This window comes from Oryza sativa, chromosome 7 (assembly GCF_034140825.1).
Source record: "Oryza sativa Japonica Group chromosome 7, ASM3414082v1".
NCBI classification, from domain to species: Eukaryota; Viridiplantae; Streptophyta; class Magnoliopsida; order Poales; family Poaceae; genus Oryza; species Oryza sativa.
In genome coordinates, this window is record NC_089041.1 from 28,547,446 (window position 1) to 28,563,110 (window position 15,665).

At 39.3% G+C, this 15,665-nt stretch overlaps 1 protein-coding gene across 5 annotated transcripts; it reads left to right on the plus strand.

Annotated features, from left to right (window-relative positions):
• Positions 1–5,133: 5,133 nt before the first annotated feature.
• Positions 5,134–15,450, plus strand: CWZF7 (Cysteine-tryptophan domain-containing zinc finger protein 7). Of its 5 annotated transcripts, none has more exons than XM_015791341.2 (14): positions 5,136–5,595; positions 6,591–6,663; positions 6,750–6,874; positions 6,949–7,311; positions 7,405–8,741; positions 9,401–9,798; positions 9,913–11,594; positions 11,677–11,834; positions 12,595–12,752; positions 13,060–13,220; positions 13,776–14,002; positions 14,236–14,457; positions 14,536–14,631; positions 15,075–15,450. In XM_015791341.2, the coding sequence occupies exons 1-11, from the start codon at positions 5,437–5,439 to the stop codon at positions 13,962–13,964; spliced, it is 4,803 nt and encodes a 1,600-aa protein (XP_015646827.1). In that variant the 5' UTR covers positions 5,136–5,436; the 3' UTR covers positions 13,965–14,002; positions 14,236–14,457; positions 14,536–14,631; positions 15,075–15,450. The 5 variants fall into 5 exon arrangements, with proteins under 5 accessions (NP_001409942.1, XP_015646827.1, XP_066168101.1 ...); XM_066312004.1 differs by having other exon boundaries at positions 14,539–14,631; NM_001423013.1 differs by having other exon boundaries at positions 5,134–5,595; positions 13,776–14,457; positions 15,075–15,448.
• Positions 15,451–15,665: the final 215 nt, after the last annotated feature.

A 15,665-nucleotide genomic window follows, 5' to 3' on the forward strand; every position in this document is an offset into this window, starting at 1 on the left:
GAATTTAAGTAGTAGAGATTAAAACTGAAAAAAGTATTAAAACCTACTCAAATACAGATGACGTACCAAAATATTGGCAAAAATATCTTAAACTTTTATAATATGTAAAGATTAATTACTAGGTTATTTTTTATAGGAGAGGGAGTACTCTACATAGTTAGTGTGGACGTTCTAATACGATGGAAGTATGATCCTCGGTTGCTGCTACCAACAGAACTTGCAAGCATATTCAATCCGACACCTCGTTTGAGCACTTGAAGACTAGGGCTGTGTTTAGATATAAAGTTTAGATCCAAACTTCTATCACATCAACATGTCATACACATAACTTTTCAGCCACATCATCTCTAATTTTAACAAAAATTTAAACTTTGCGCTGAACTAAACATAGCCTAGAATTATTACCAAACCAAATCCAATCGTGTCTCTTTAATATATCTGCACGTTTATTCTACGAATTCATAGTAGTAGCTCTATAATCTACGTACGGCTTCTTTGCCACGGAATATTATGATGACCATTAACGATCAAACTAATTTCAACCTGTGGTCAAAAGGCCATCATATTCCGCGTGAATTAATTGAGCTGCTTTTTCAGATGAAAACGAAGATAAAAGGTGTTAAACACTCAGACTCCGTGACTATACGTGCGTGTACTGAACTCCAAAGTCCAAAAACGTCCTATCTTAAGGGCGCTCGGGACTGAATCGTGCAAAATTCTGATTTGTTCATTTAGTTTTTTTTTTTGGTCCTAGCGGAACTTGATTCGAATAGTCAGATGGCGTGTCCTAACCACCTTGTCAAAAACAATTCCGGCCACATAATGACCCCAGTGACTCCAAGAGCCGTGATATAATTAATAATAAGATAAAGTACAGTGCTCGTGAGATTGACTACAGGATCGCATGGAACCAAGCCGATCTCACAAATTAGATTGGAAAACTGCAATTATTGAGTTAATATATGCACAGCATATGTCATCTAAAAAAGGAGTATACAGCACAGGATCCTTATTTTAAAACCCTTTTGACAATGACCAGCACGTTTCACTCTACTACAATTCTCTTACCTCCGTCGTTTTCCACGTCGTGTATAATATGTTCTTGGTCAAAAAAATAACAGGTGCTCGCTGATTTATTTTATACCAACATTTATATATTCTTCAAGAGTTTCGAGCAGCTCATATATCCTTTTTAGGGTGTGCTTAAATGAAGTGTTCGGCAGCATGGCAATATAGAAGATTTGTGTTGTTTTCGCGTGCACGCTTTTCGAATTAAGATGTATTTTTTAAAATATCTATGGAAAATTTGATTAAAAACATATACTAAAAAATTTTAAATAATTAACACTCAACTAATCTTTTTTATCAAAACACTCAATTAATATTGCACTAATGCCTAACCTCGTTTTACTTATTTTCCTAATTTTTTTATTTTATTACCTCTCGTACACACACTAAGGCTATGTTCTTTCCTCATGATTGGGAACACTTTCCTCCAGCACGGAAAACAAAGTAGTCCATTATCGCGTGGTTAATTAAGTATTAGCCATTTTTTTCAAAAATGGATCAATATGATTTTTTTAAACAACTTTTGTATAGAAACTTTTTTTAAAAAATGTACTGTTTAGCATTTTAAAAAGCGTGCGCGCAGAAGACAAGAAAGAGGGGATTGGGAACCCTCAGGAAGGAACACAACCTAAGAAGCTTTAAGCTTTAGGCCCTGTTTAGATCCCACCTTAAAATTTTTCACCCTGTCACATCGAACGTTTGAACACCTGCATGAAGTATTAAATATAGGCTAAAAAATAACTAATTGCATAGATTGCGACTAATTTACGAGACGAATCTTTTAAGCCTAATTGCTATATGATTTGATAATATGGTGCTACAGTAAACATTACTAATGACGGATTAATTAGGCTTAATAAATTCGTTTCGCGTTTTACTGACGAATTCTGTAATTAGTTTTTTTATTAGTACCAAAATACCTCATACGACACCCTATATAATACCCGATGTGACACGTAAAAACTTTATGCCGGTGATTAAACACCCCATTAGTGCCAGTACATACTACGTGCAAGTGGAGTAAACCTGTTCTCCTGGCAGGAATAATGAATTAATTAGTTGCACATGTGACCAGTGTGTGTGCACGTGAAGGAGTAGATCACAGCTAACTGAACGACGGCTGGGCCGGGGCAACAACGCGATTGGCACGCGGAATCTGCAGGGGATTGGTACATGAAGAGATGAGAGAGCCCTTGTCGCCACGACGAGACATGCATTCGCGTGTGACGTACTCTCGCAGTCTCGCTCGCTCGCCTCATCCGTGGAAGCCAACCACCGAGCAGGGCCGTGCTTCCGGACGAACGGAACGGAACGGAACGGAACATGCATCATCATCCCGGTGGTGGTCCGCGGGGCGGCCTGGCCCGTTTTCGCCCATGACGATAAGGCACCACCACGTCGCTGTCTCTTCCATTTATACTTACTCCCTCCGAATAAAAAACAATTTTTAACTGTGTATATAGACATAGCCGCTTCATCAGCTAAAAAAAACCTAACTTCTGGCTATATATTTGGATACTATTATAACTTATGTCTTATGTCCAGATACATAGTCAGAAGTTGGCTTCTTTTTTTTTTTTTACAGAGAGAGCACTTTACTTAAGGGTGATTGGTTGGTTATTTCACATTGCCAAGCCACATCATAGTCATGCCACATTTTTCTTAGGTATTCGTTTGTTTTGATGTTATAATGATATGCCATAGTTTCTTAGCCTTGGGACCCACATGTCATTCTCTTAAATTTGAAACAGAGTGGGTGTGTTCGGAATAGCATGTTTCCGGCATGCACAGCAAACACGGAAAACGAAGCGGTCCATTAGCGCGTGATTAATTAAGTATTAGCTAATATTATTTTCAAAAATAGATCAATATGATTTTTTAAGCAACTTTCGTATATATTTTTTTTGCAAAAAAACGCACTGTTTAGCAGTTTAAAAAGCGTGCGTGCGAAATACAATGGAGAGGGGCTGGGAACATAGGGTTCTAAACACAGCCTGTCACTCTTGTAGCCAACTTTTTCTTAGTCATACGTGTGTCATAAATTGTCTATGGTAAGGATAGAATCAACCAAACACCCCCTTAGCTTGCTAGCTAAGCTTTTTTTTTTTAGGAAAAAAAATCGCTGGCTTAGGTCGTCCGAGACGATGACCGTACTGACCCACTCCATCTGTTTTTGACTTTTGACTGCCTAATTAGGCTATTGGAGACGTGTTCCGTCTGACAGCTCCATCGATTGTTAAAATTAAATTGTAAAATTTTATTTTGAGGTTGATTTTAGTTTTTCAATTGTAGATTACCTTTTAATATTTGTCTTAATCACTAAGGATACAATTGTAGTTTACCTTTTAATATTTGTCTTAATCACTAAGGATACATATATAAATGTTAAACATCAAATATTTTTAGGTGCTAATAAGCACTGCTCAGTAAAAAAAATCAAACCCTAGATTTCAATCTAGATATAAGGTTTAAATTTTTTTTGGAACGAAGGGGATACACGGATAAGACCATGAGTAGTTGGCTGAACAGCTGCTGATGGTGGCGGTGGTGCTCTATCAGTGTTTATCTGCTCAAGGGAGGGAGTTGCCAATTGCAGCTCTATATATAGAGAGAGAGTGGCGATCATGGATCACTTGTTTGGATGTGAACGATTCAGGAATTGTCATTTGTGGATGTGAACGACTCTGGGAAAGCCTTTTTGATTGTGACGCATGAATTCGTTGAGTGTAGTGGAAATTAGGCCGTGTCCGTGTGTGGTTCATGCCTGATGTTGATTGATGTTTTTCTCTCAAACTTTTGGAATTTGCTCTTTTTATCTTGCACGGATGAAGTATTTGAGAAACTTTTAGAAGCACAGGACATGGGAATCTGGTAGTTCGTTGCCACCTTAAATGATTCAGGAGCTTGTCTTTTGAGCGTGGTCGAACATGGTATATCAAACAAGTGCGCCACAAGAGTACATATATGCAAATTAAAATTTATACGTTCTAAAATACTTTTTACTTCAAGTAACATGCAATAACGTTGCCACAACCACAAGGTTATTTTTATGAACATCTAGATCAAAAGCCAATCTTTTTACAAATAATAAAATCATGTAACATCTAAACATTATGATGGAGATATCTGACAGAGCCTTTATGTTTGCAAGTTAGACAATCTTATTGTAAATCAGTTACGAGTACTATATACTAAATTTTTTCTATTTTTATTTAGACAAAAGACTTAACTTGCATAATCGATATCGATGTTGCTGTAAACTGTAAGCAACAGTTGTGCATTAGTCCACATATTTTTAGCCGAAAGCCTTTGTTTATGTAATCAATTCTAGTGTTACTAGTAGAAACTATAAAGAGCCGTTTATATTTTAAAGTACTGTACCAGTACTTATATATTACTTTCTTCGTTTGATACTATAAAGTTGCTTTGGTTTTTTTTATTACCAAATTTCTTTAGGTTTGCCAAATTTATAGAAAAAATAGTAACATCAATAAAATTAAATTAGTTTCATTAAATATAACATTAAATATATATTTAATAATATGTTTGTTTTGTAAAGAAAACTGTTGTTATATCTTTCTACAAACTTGATCGAATTTAAACAAATTTAACTAGTAAAAGGACGACTTATAATATGAAACGCAGAGAGTAGTATAATATTCATCGTAGATAATTACATAAACCTTTAAGCACAACATAGATAATCGCCTCATAAGAAATTATTCTTTTACAAATTTATCACAACAAAATATAATTGTCCAAACACAATTAAGATTGTAGCTTGAATTGGCCGTGACACATAACCACCTCCAAAACCAAACACGCTCTTCTTTCCGAAGGAGAAGAGAAGAGAAAGGGAGAAGAAGGGAACATTCCAATCAATTATTCGGCTGCGAAAAGGCAAGCCGCAAGGCAGCTCAACGCCCGTAGGCAGGGAGAAAGGGAAAGAAAACCAGCAACCGAACGAACGAACGACGCCACCGCCCACCACCTCCACCACCAACCCCCCCCCCCCCCCCCCCCCCCCCCCAAAAAAAAAACCAGAGACGCAGCCGCAAAAAGCTTTTGCGGAAAATCAATTAAAAATTCCTCGCGTGCGAGGAAGACGCCATCGCGAGAGGCGGAAGCGAGCGAGGAGGAGAGGAGGGCGGAATCTCGCGATCCCCAATCCGTGGAGGGGCGCTCCGATTCGCCGATTCGGCGAGAGATCCCGCCGATCGGGGAGCTCCCGGGGTGGGATTCGAGCTGCGGGATTTGGGGGCGCTGAGCTTGAGCTCGGGGGAGGCGGGGGGTGGGCCCAGGGCTGCGAGCGGCGGCGGCGGCGGCGGAGGCGGGGGGTTTGGTTGTGGGTTGTGGGGTTGGGGGTGGATGCTGTCGGTGAGGAGGCGGCAGGAGGATGCACGCGGCGTAGGGCTCCGGGGCGGCGCCGCAGCGGGCGGCATGGAGGACGACGCGGAGCTCGAGGAGGGGGAGGCCTGCGGGGACGAGACGGCCTTCGTCGACCCCGACGTCGCGCTCTCTTACATTGTGAGTGGTGGCCCGAGCGAAATGCCCGCGGTTTCCTCTGCTCCTGTTGAGTTCGTCGCGGTTTCTATGCTTGTTTGGTAGTTGCCCGATGACGATTTAAGCTTAGTTGAGTAGTTTGATCGGTTATATTCGTTTAGAGAACGGACATGTCTAGCTTAAATTTTATGCTTCGTAGGAGTGATGCTGCTGATTTAGCATGGGAATGAAGTGATTGCATTGATGAATCATTTGAAGTCTGATCAATTCGTTGCTTCGGTTGTCGGATACTGGAAACAATTGCATTGGTGCAGCATTTAAAGTTTGCTCTTTCTTTTTTTGTTTGTTTCGTAGTAGTTGTTGTTGATGATACTATACTAGTCTATGTAGATGAATCCTTTGATGACGCTGGTTATTATGTAATAGAATGTGAATCTACTGGTTGCAATTTTGGTATTTTGTGCGGTTTATTCGAGATTGGCAGTATTAGCATAACATTTTATATGGTGGAATCAATCTCTCCTCCTTTTCTTTTCCCTTTTGAACTGCCAGGCTGAATTCATGGTGCTATTACTTGGATTTGTTCATGCAAGGCTACACGTTATTTTTGATAGCAGGACTATGTGCTTCCTCGAGCTACTTTTAATGGATCAAACATCACTCTTAGTCTACAATGCCCAGTGAATTAATTAAATACGCTTATGTTTTGAGGTTACTGTCAACAGTTACTTTATAGTAATGAAACGGAATTTTAAACTCAAAATTTCCAATGCATGCTTTATATCTGAAATCCTTTGGACCAGAAGAAACGGAAAGGGAAACAAATTGAAAAGGCAGAAATAGCGAAGTGTTTAATTATCAAAACTTGCCTATAGGTAGGTTGCCTTTTATGGATAACTTGCAACATGAATGCGATAGACACCAGCAACTTTCACTTGAAGACGATATATTGTATTGTGCCAACAATCAAATCTGTTGAATGGTTCCTTTTTTGTTCTTGATGTGCTTTTTTCCCTCAGGATGAAAAAATCCAAGATGTACTTGGCCATTTTCAGAAGGACTTTGAAGGAGCTGTATCTGCAGAAAATCTAGGTGAGCAGATATGAGTTGCTGACGTAGTCATTTTCACTTTGGTACACTATAGAGAGACATTAAAACAGGGGATTAAACCATGACAGGATCGAAGTTTGGTGGGTATGGTTCATTCTTGCCTACTTACCAGCGTTCTCCGCTGCCCCAAACTAGAAGTCCACCTAAGGCGGCAAATGTTAGCTCAAGATCTCCTTATCACCAGCCTACAGAGGTGCTTAAATTAGTTTTGACTGTAAACATTCAATGTTTTAAAATAATGTTCTGATGAGATGACCTGTAATTTAGAGCATGTCCCAGAACACTTTGGCTGTGGCAGCTCCATCTGTTTCAAAACATAATGGTTCCATGGTGCCACTTTCTGATGATTCAAGTAAGAAGGAAGTACATCAAAGCACAAAAGTTGAAAGAGCCTCTAGCACCCAAGATTCATTGAATGGGCTATCTAAGTCTAGTGACCACAATAGATTTAAAGTTCGGATCAAAGTTGGTTCGGACAATGGTTTGGCAAGAAACAATGCAGCTATTTACAGTGGTTTGGGTCTTGATATTTCTTCACCTTCATCCATAGAGGATAGCCCTGATGGCTGTGGGAGCCTCTCTCCAGAATTTAACAATGTGCCAATTGAATCTCCCAGGACCATTCTTCAGGTAAATTACTGCATGAACTCTTTGCACTTATTTTTCATTATGCAAGGTTCATACAATGAATAACTGTCTTCATTCTCTAAATATATGGAACAGATCATGACATGCTTTTCAGTTCCTGGAGGGTTCTTGTTATCCCCTCTGCGAGATGATCTTGTTCAACTGACACAAAAGGTTGTGCCTACATCAAAGAAATGGGAAACAAATGCAAACACAGAAAATGTACAAGAAAGATATGAAGGGTATGCGGCTAAAAGGGTGAAATCTGATGCTAAGAAAAAGAAAGCTGTAGATACGAAGAGGTCAAAAAGCAGAAATGATGTCAGCGCAGTTATGAAAAATGAGATTGATATAGAAACACCTGCTGGTCAAAAGATCGTATTGGAAGCTCTCAACATACCATTGCTGTCTAATCCCAGAACCATGGAGGCAAAGGACGGGAGCCAGTTTGAAGAGGATCCTATGCGAGACACCTTGGTGGAAAATAAAGATGCCCGATTGAAAGAACGGACCATCAACAGTGACTTAATGGCAATCAAATATGAAAATGTCAAAGCCGAGGCAGCGGAATGTTTAGAGAACAGTGGTCCTGGCAGTTCAGGAATGGATTTTTCAGCAGTCAAGGGGGAAGTGAAATTCAAGGCAGAAAAAGCAGAGATCCATGTAGAAGACAGGAATACTACTAGTGAAAAGGACTTCCAATCGGATAGAAAACAAGAAAGAAAAATAAAAACAGAGAGTAAGTGCAATGCCACAGGAGTTAACTTTGAAGGTAACAAGGTTATGAATGAAAGAACACCTGTTGTCGGCAGGAGCATAGGAAAGGTTTCTAGTAAAGAAACATTACTTAATGATATTAATGAAGAAAATGTCTCCAAGAGTGAGTCCAGAAGAAGTCAGAAAGAGCAAAACATGAATGCTTCATCATCTTCTGATTTCCTGGAAGATGACAGGGGTGTCCTTTCTTCTGGTGCAGTTAAGGAGAGGAAAAATGATTCGCAATCCAAATCTAGCCATCCAGGAAGGAAACCCAAAGCAAAATCACATAGAGATGTTAGGGAGCACTTACCTGAAGGATCTTATGGAGGCAAGGATGATACATTGGAGAATGGAAGTGGGCTGGGAGAGTTACGGCCAAAAAAAATTTGGAAGAATGATAGTGAGAGGGATTCTGATATGCCTGGGACATCAAAAAGGGAAATTTCATCTAGTTTGAAGAATGATAGGCACACACCTGCTGAGGAGCAGAGGATGCATGTACCTCCATCTGTTAGTGCACCTACTGCAAATGCAGCTCCTATGCTTCCTGCCCCCGTCGTGATAGAGGAACATTGGGTATGCTGTGACATATGCCAGAAATGGCGTCTCCTGCCATATAAGATGAATCCTTCTCTGCTACCAAAGAAGTGGAAATGTAGCATGCTACAGTGGCTGTAAGTTCAACTTTTCAAATCCACATATAATCTTCAAATTTCGTTTATTTTAGTACCTTATGTTCCCTTTATACTTCCTGCTCATTTTGCTGCCTCTCTTATTACTTCATTGAACCAATGAGTGTATCAGTATTCGGTAGTTAGCATAATAACATGTAATAAGAGGCACCATGTGCATTGAGGGTTGTTTGATTGGACTGCCTAAAATTACTCCATCCGTTCTAATGCATATGTTTGATTATTATTTCTCCTAATTATATGTTCTCAATAAATATTAAAGATATAATGGTAACACAATGCTTTTAATGAGAAACATACTAATGCCATCACTAAAATTGTATTACATGGCGAACTTTCTTTCCGTTCTATCTCGAATGCAAGAAATTTTTTGGGTGGAGTGACTAGTGGCTACAGGATTGGAGTTTGGGTATACTCTTTTAATGGTTTCATGTGCCCCCTATATGCACCTGAACTGTTTAGGCTGTAGTTCAAATTAAAAATGACTATACAGTAGTTAATGTTATTTTCTGCTATCCTGTAGCTTTCAGTAAGGTGATACATTGGTATGCATGAGTAATGTTATATTTATTCATGTTCGTGCTTATGCGGGACATTTTGTTTGTTTGTTGCTGAAAAGCTACATTTTCCAACTTTTGCAGACCAGGGATGAATAGATGTGAAGTTAGTGAAGATGAGACTACCAATGCTCTGAATGCACTATATGTCAGTCCAGCCCCTGGCAATGGCGTTGCTTCGGTTGGACATTCTCATGTTGCTTCTTCAGGGCTAACAACATCAAACACTTTGAATGTAAATGGACATGTTGAACAAAGTAGGAAAAGGAAGAATACTCTGAGTGACGGAAATGTTTCCTTTGATGTTTCTCAGCAAATGCAAGGTTCGGTTTATCCACTGAGCAACCAACATGCTCCTATTAGAAGTAAAAGTGCTGCTGATAGTATCCAGTTTCCTGTTGAGAGAGATTCTAAATCAGTTGACCATTTCGTTGAGAAGAAAAGGTCCAAGAGCAAGAATCATGGTAGCTCTTCTGATGGAGGTTCTGTCTACTGTTTTTCCTTCTATTCTCCTAGTTTGGTTTCCCGTATGAATTCACTCTAGTTGCATCATTTGGTTATGTTTCTTTTCTGAAACTTTCTTTATTCAAATACAGGCCATCTCGTGGAAAGATCCAAGAAGCATTCAAAAGTAAAAAGCAAGAGAGAGATGGATCATGATGAATACAGAACTTCTAAGAAAATTAAGAAAGAGGAGCGGCGCCAGCGCCAGTCTGGCATAGATTCTAACCCTGGATATGATTTAGCTAGTGGAGACGTTCCTGATGAGGCCAAAGCTTTGCCTTCAAAATCGATGGCCTTACAGGGTTCGAGTGAAAGGAGTGATGTTCCTCCATCAAAGTATAAAAGTGTTTCTAAGTATAATTCTTCAGAAAAATCTAAGAGATCTAAGGATGGGGATGTTTTTCTTCCTGAAGACAAGAACAAGGAACATTCTTACCCCTCTGATGCACAAAAACCAGATTTGTCTAGTAAGAAGAGGATAGTGAAGGAATGGGAGGAGAGTCAGCACAATTCAACACCTCCGGTGAGTAAAATGTCTATTGTAAACCAAAGCTCTTCTTCCAAAGAAACCTGCAAGGATCAGAACTTAAAGGAAACAAAGTCAAAGTTAACAAAGTCTGAAGAACCGTTTGCCATGACAGATTCAAAATCAATAAAAGTTGCACATTCTAATCAAACTTCACGCAATCTAAATAATGAGCTATTTGAGGACAGCACACCTTTTGCTGTTAAAAGTGGTATGTCTGAACCACCTGAAAATCGATCTTCTGAACAAGCTTTGGATTTGGCTGAACCTGCCTCCAGTGATTTGGCCTACTTTCAGACTACAGCTGTAACTTCAAGCTCCTCAAAGGCTTCCGGCTCTCAGAGAAGGAAACAAAACTTCCACGTTGCAAAAACTTCACCAATTGAGTCTGTCTCTTCATCACCACCTAGAATCTCTAACAATGACAAGGTCTCCCATGACAAAATACTGGGAAAGGATGGATCTACATGTGCTAATACAAACAACATGCAGAGCTTGGTAAAGAATACTGAAGTTATAGTAGATAATGTTCGGCAGGCCAGGAAGTCACATGAGAGCATGCTTGCTAGTGAACCTGTTATGAATGGTTTTTCACAAGGGAACTCTGATAAAGATAATGAATTGCCTCAGTTAACTCAAGGCCATGCTTCCAATGGGATTATTTCGGGAAGGAGTTTGGATGATGATCTGCAGCATGCATCTGGGAGGAAAGATTCTTCTTTGAAAAGCTCCAATGCAGCTAGAAGTCATAACCACTTGCATTATGCTAATAAAAATAACTTGCTTACTGATGGCTCTTCAATCCAACATAGGATGGCAGTCTTGGATACTAAAGGTGATTCCATGGTACATGAAAACAAGAGAAGTGTTACTTCTCTCCAAGACAGAAATGGATCAACTCATTACCCACCAGATGGAAATCCCCAATCAGAGGTGTCATTCGGAAAAGAAAAGTCACATCCCAAGAGCAACAAGCATGATATGCAGAATTCCAAAGCCCAAATGCTCCCCTCACCTCTGAAAGAAAGTAAAGTGGAATCCCACTCCGCTCCATTAAGATCTAATGCATCAAAATTGACAGCACAGTTAAAGCGGGGCAATGTTGAAAATGGAGGGCAACATGGCATTACAAAACAAGCAATTTCTAATCCTGCAGACACTTCCAGTCCAGTTAGGAAGGATAATAACTCAACTGGATATGCTCTCAAAGAAGCCCGGGATTTGAAGCACAAGGCTAATCGTTTAAAGGTTCCTCACCCTAGCTCTCTTTGCTGTAATGCACATGAAAGTGAGTTTTTTATATGTAAGGTTCTCACATACTTGTCTGCAGGAAGAAGGAAAAGAACAAGAAAGTACAAGACTTTATTTTGAGTCAGCCTTAAAATATTTGCATGTTGCGTCAACCTTGGAACCTCCTCCAAGCATTGATGGCTTTAAACAATGTGATGCAGCTCAGAACTTGTATTCCGATACCGCAAAACTCTGCAAGTAAGTTATTGTAGTACTAATATATATGTTGGATTACTTGTACTTGATTGACCATAGTTTTCTTCCTCAAATAATTGGCACTTTCCTGATCCAAGGTGGAATTCCACATATATCCATCATTCTCCACGCTGTGCGTCGATTTTTGTGCTTGTAAAATCATTAAAGGGTATTTTGGTCCTATATTTATAGCATATCTTTCCCAGTATTCATTATTCAGTCGAAAGTGCCTAATATTTAAAAAGCATACGAGTATTGTCCTTTTCCTTCTACCAGCCCAATTTATTGCTATGGTGAAACGTGGTACAAATTGAGAGGGTGCATGATGATTGGATGATGACATCATTTCTGTGACTCTGCAATCTGCCATGCATAATATTTTTTAGTGACAGTTCTCTCCTGGGCTATGTTTTTTTTTATCTTCTTCATGAATACTATGCATGAAGAACCAGAATGTACTGCAAATAAATTCCTGGTAGTTCCCTCATGTTGTAAGTTGGAAGTTTGAAGAAGAGGCTCTTTCGTAATAGAATACCGATCGACGCTAGCGAGGAGAGTGGAATCACCCGTTGGCCTGAACGGAGAGTGGAATCACCCGTTGGCCTGAACTTTTCTTCTGCATGGATCGACTTAGATGGGGTAGTCTAATAACTTGGTTCGCCTGACGGCTGACGCTGTTCACAGCACAATTTATGTAAACAGCTGTTGTACTCAATTCCTCATGTTTCATCACTATAATTAATTGATTCATGTGATTGTCCAGCTTTGTTGGTCATGCATATGAGAAGTCCAAGAAAATGGCCGCTGCTGCTTTAGCATACAAGTGTGTCGAAGTAGCCTATCTCAAGGCTGCATACTATAAATACCCTACTGCAAGCAAGGATCGCCAGATGTTGCAGGCAATTGTACAGAATCCACCAGGTACTTGACCTTAAACACTAAAATTTAATTACATACATTAGTCTAGCTTGCATTTTAGAATTTCAAATACTTTTAGTGGTCATAATGATATTCTTTTTTTGGAAGTGTGAGCTCATCATACTAGTAATATGTGCCGTGCCCAAAAATTCAGAATACCATATCCAATCCCCTGCCCTTGCTGATATTTCACTGTTACATTCATACTTTATATAACTGCATCTTTTCCAGGCATCATCATATTGTTACTGTTTCTTCTCTGGATTGTGTTTGTTGCTTTGCTATTTACTTCTGTTTATTACCTTCGTAGGTGAATCACCATCATCTTCTGCCTCAGACATTGATAATTTAAATAACAATGGATTATCTAAGGGCCCTTCAAGCAAGGATGCTAATTCGCCCCAAGTTACCGGGAACAATTTGTTACTAGCTGCTCGCAATCAACCACACTTGACAAGGTTACTAGCCTATGTAAGTTCTTCATACATTGATATATATAGGCAGTTCAAAAAGTTCTGGTTTCGAGAGTGGTTTATCTTTTATAGTGTATCGGATGAGTTCACAATCTGTTATCTATGTAATAACAAATTAAACTGTTCACTATGATGGTATTAGCAAATTGCACCCAACAAATCTAGATTGGATATCATAAACGAGCATATTGGATAGATTTTGGCAAGTCATAATTAAGTTTGGTTTGAAGGTGACTTGTGAAATGTTTGTCGGGAAGATCTTTTTTCTGTCTTAAGTACTATACTTGTTTTACATCCTGTTGTGATGTTGCTCATGAATTCTGCTGCATAACCTTATTGCTACATATTCAAATGGCAATGCCGTTATGTGGAGTCATATGGTGATGAACCAACTCATTCCATTCCCCAAAACCAAAAAGGGTTAGGTTTGGGATTAGAATCTAATGACCCTAAAACCCTGAAGTGAACACCTCATAACTTGATAGTACGTTACTTACAGTGCGTCATGCCATCGATTACAGTTATGATCTGATGACTCTGTTTATATTCTTAGACAAATGATGTCAACTGTGCCTTCGATGCAACTCGGAAATCACAGATGGCAATTGCTTCGGCTGCTAGCAACCAAGAAAATGGAATAGATGGTCTTTCTTCAGTAAAAACAGTTTTGGATTTTAACTTCCAAAGTGTGAATGATCTACTAAGGCTCGTGCGGCTTTCAATGGAGTCTATCAGCTGCTGACATGTTCAGAATCCAGGAAAATGACATCCCTTTACAAGGTGCTGTTGGATGTGCATTCCATATTTGAGTAATGTCCCAGACTTGCCAGTAGCATTTGGTTGAAAAGTTCAACTGTGCGAAATTCATAGGTCTTCTCATTTAAGTGTGCTGGTTAATTTGTACATGAAGTGTTTGTCTTATCTTCTATTCCGGAGGCCTGTTTTTACCCATTGCTAGCATCTAGTTGGATGGTTTTATCCATGAGGGAGGTTGCTGAAGATGTGCTTTGCAGATTGCACTGATCAACTTGATTTTGGGCAAGACTGCCTAGTTACAGACTGCACTTGATAAGCTTATACACAATGCTACTGGACAGCAGCTCCTTTGTAGATAATCTTCTTTCCTCCATGCTGTAAATGATGTATTTTCGTCATGGAGTTGACTTATGGTTGAATAGTATCATATGTTCCTTTGAGAAGGGCAAAATGGTGGTTTCCACTTAGCAATTTTGATGGTACGTTTCAGTTACAAATAAATTAAGTTCAACACACTCTCCGCACCACTAATGCTTATGTAATGTTTGATTCTTTAGCAGGTCAGAGGACAAAAGTGTTAATTAGTGTGCTAACCAAGAAATCAGCCAGTGGTGTCTCTTTTTCAGTGCCACTTCTGGATAAAGTTCAAGCAGGTACCTTCACTGATACTATAGTACCTTAGTACATTCAAACCTTGCACCTCATGATAGTGCGGAATAAAATGACTTCTTGAATGAATTGGTCTCATGCTATTCTGCAAAGGTGAAAATGACCTCTTCATTGATACCATCCTAGGTTGTATAGGTACCCTGTGACTTTTGCAGTAAATTAGACTATATGCTTAAGTGCTGAAATAAGAACATTGTAATTCCTTGGTTCTTCTTTCTGTAATGCTTTCTACTCTGTAGGGTTATACTATAATTTACATATGCATGCACAGCACCACCACTGTAAGGTTCTTCGACCCAAAACTAGAACTGAAAGTTAGGAACTTCCACTATACAGATGGCAGCACCTGAACTGAAAATACATTGATTACCATTTTCCACTCCTTACTCCTAACAGTAATCAGTGATGTTTGTCTTTTCTTTTTCAGATTTCAAACAAGAAATCACTTGGACCATCACATGTGTATGAACAATGTACAAAGATTTTCATGTACAATAGGCTAACTCGTTCCTTGACTATCAGTACGACGACTATAACCAGCGCGTGTACATGTATATATACCCGAATGGTCGAAGCGTTTGTCTTGCGTGCTGGTACACTCGTGACACCAATGTACTTTTAGTCCACATTTTTCTTCTGGCAAATTTTGTTAGTTTCACATTAGTCGTTGAGATGTGATAGAACTTATCTGGACTGAGAATGTGTTGCAGAATGCAAAATAAGCTCTGTATTCTGTACTGTTTGTATCGCGAATCGCATCTTCAGTTCAGTTGAGTAAAGTGATGCTAATTTTAGTTATGCAATTATCCTTTGTTTATTCTGCAAATGAATACTGTGGCGGCAACGTAAATCTGCATGTCCACGAAATCATGCTAAAAACTACTCACATGGCATTCTATATTTAAAAAATGTGCCTGCTCGATCGTATGCTGCAATGCAAATGTGTGTGTGTGTGTGTGTGTGTTTTTTTTTTTTTGGTGGGGGGGGGGGGGTTACAATTTCGATCAGAAAAATCATC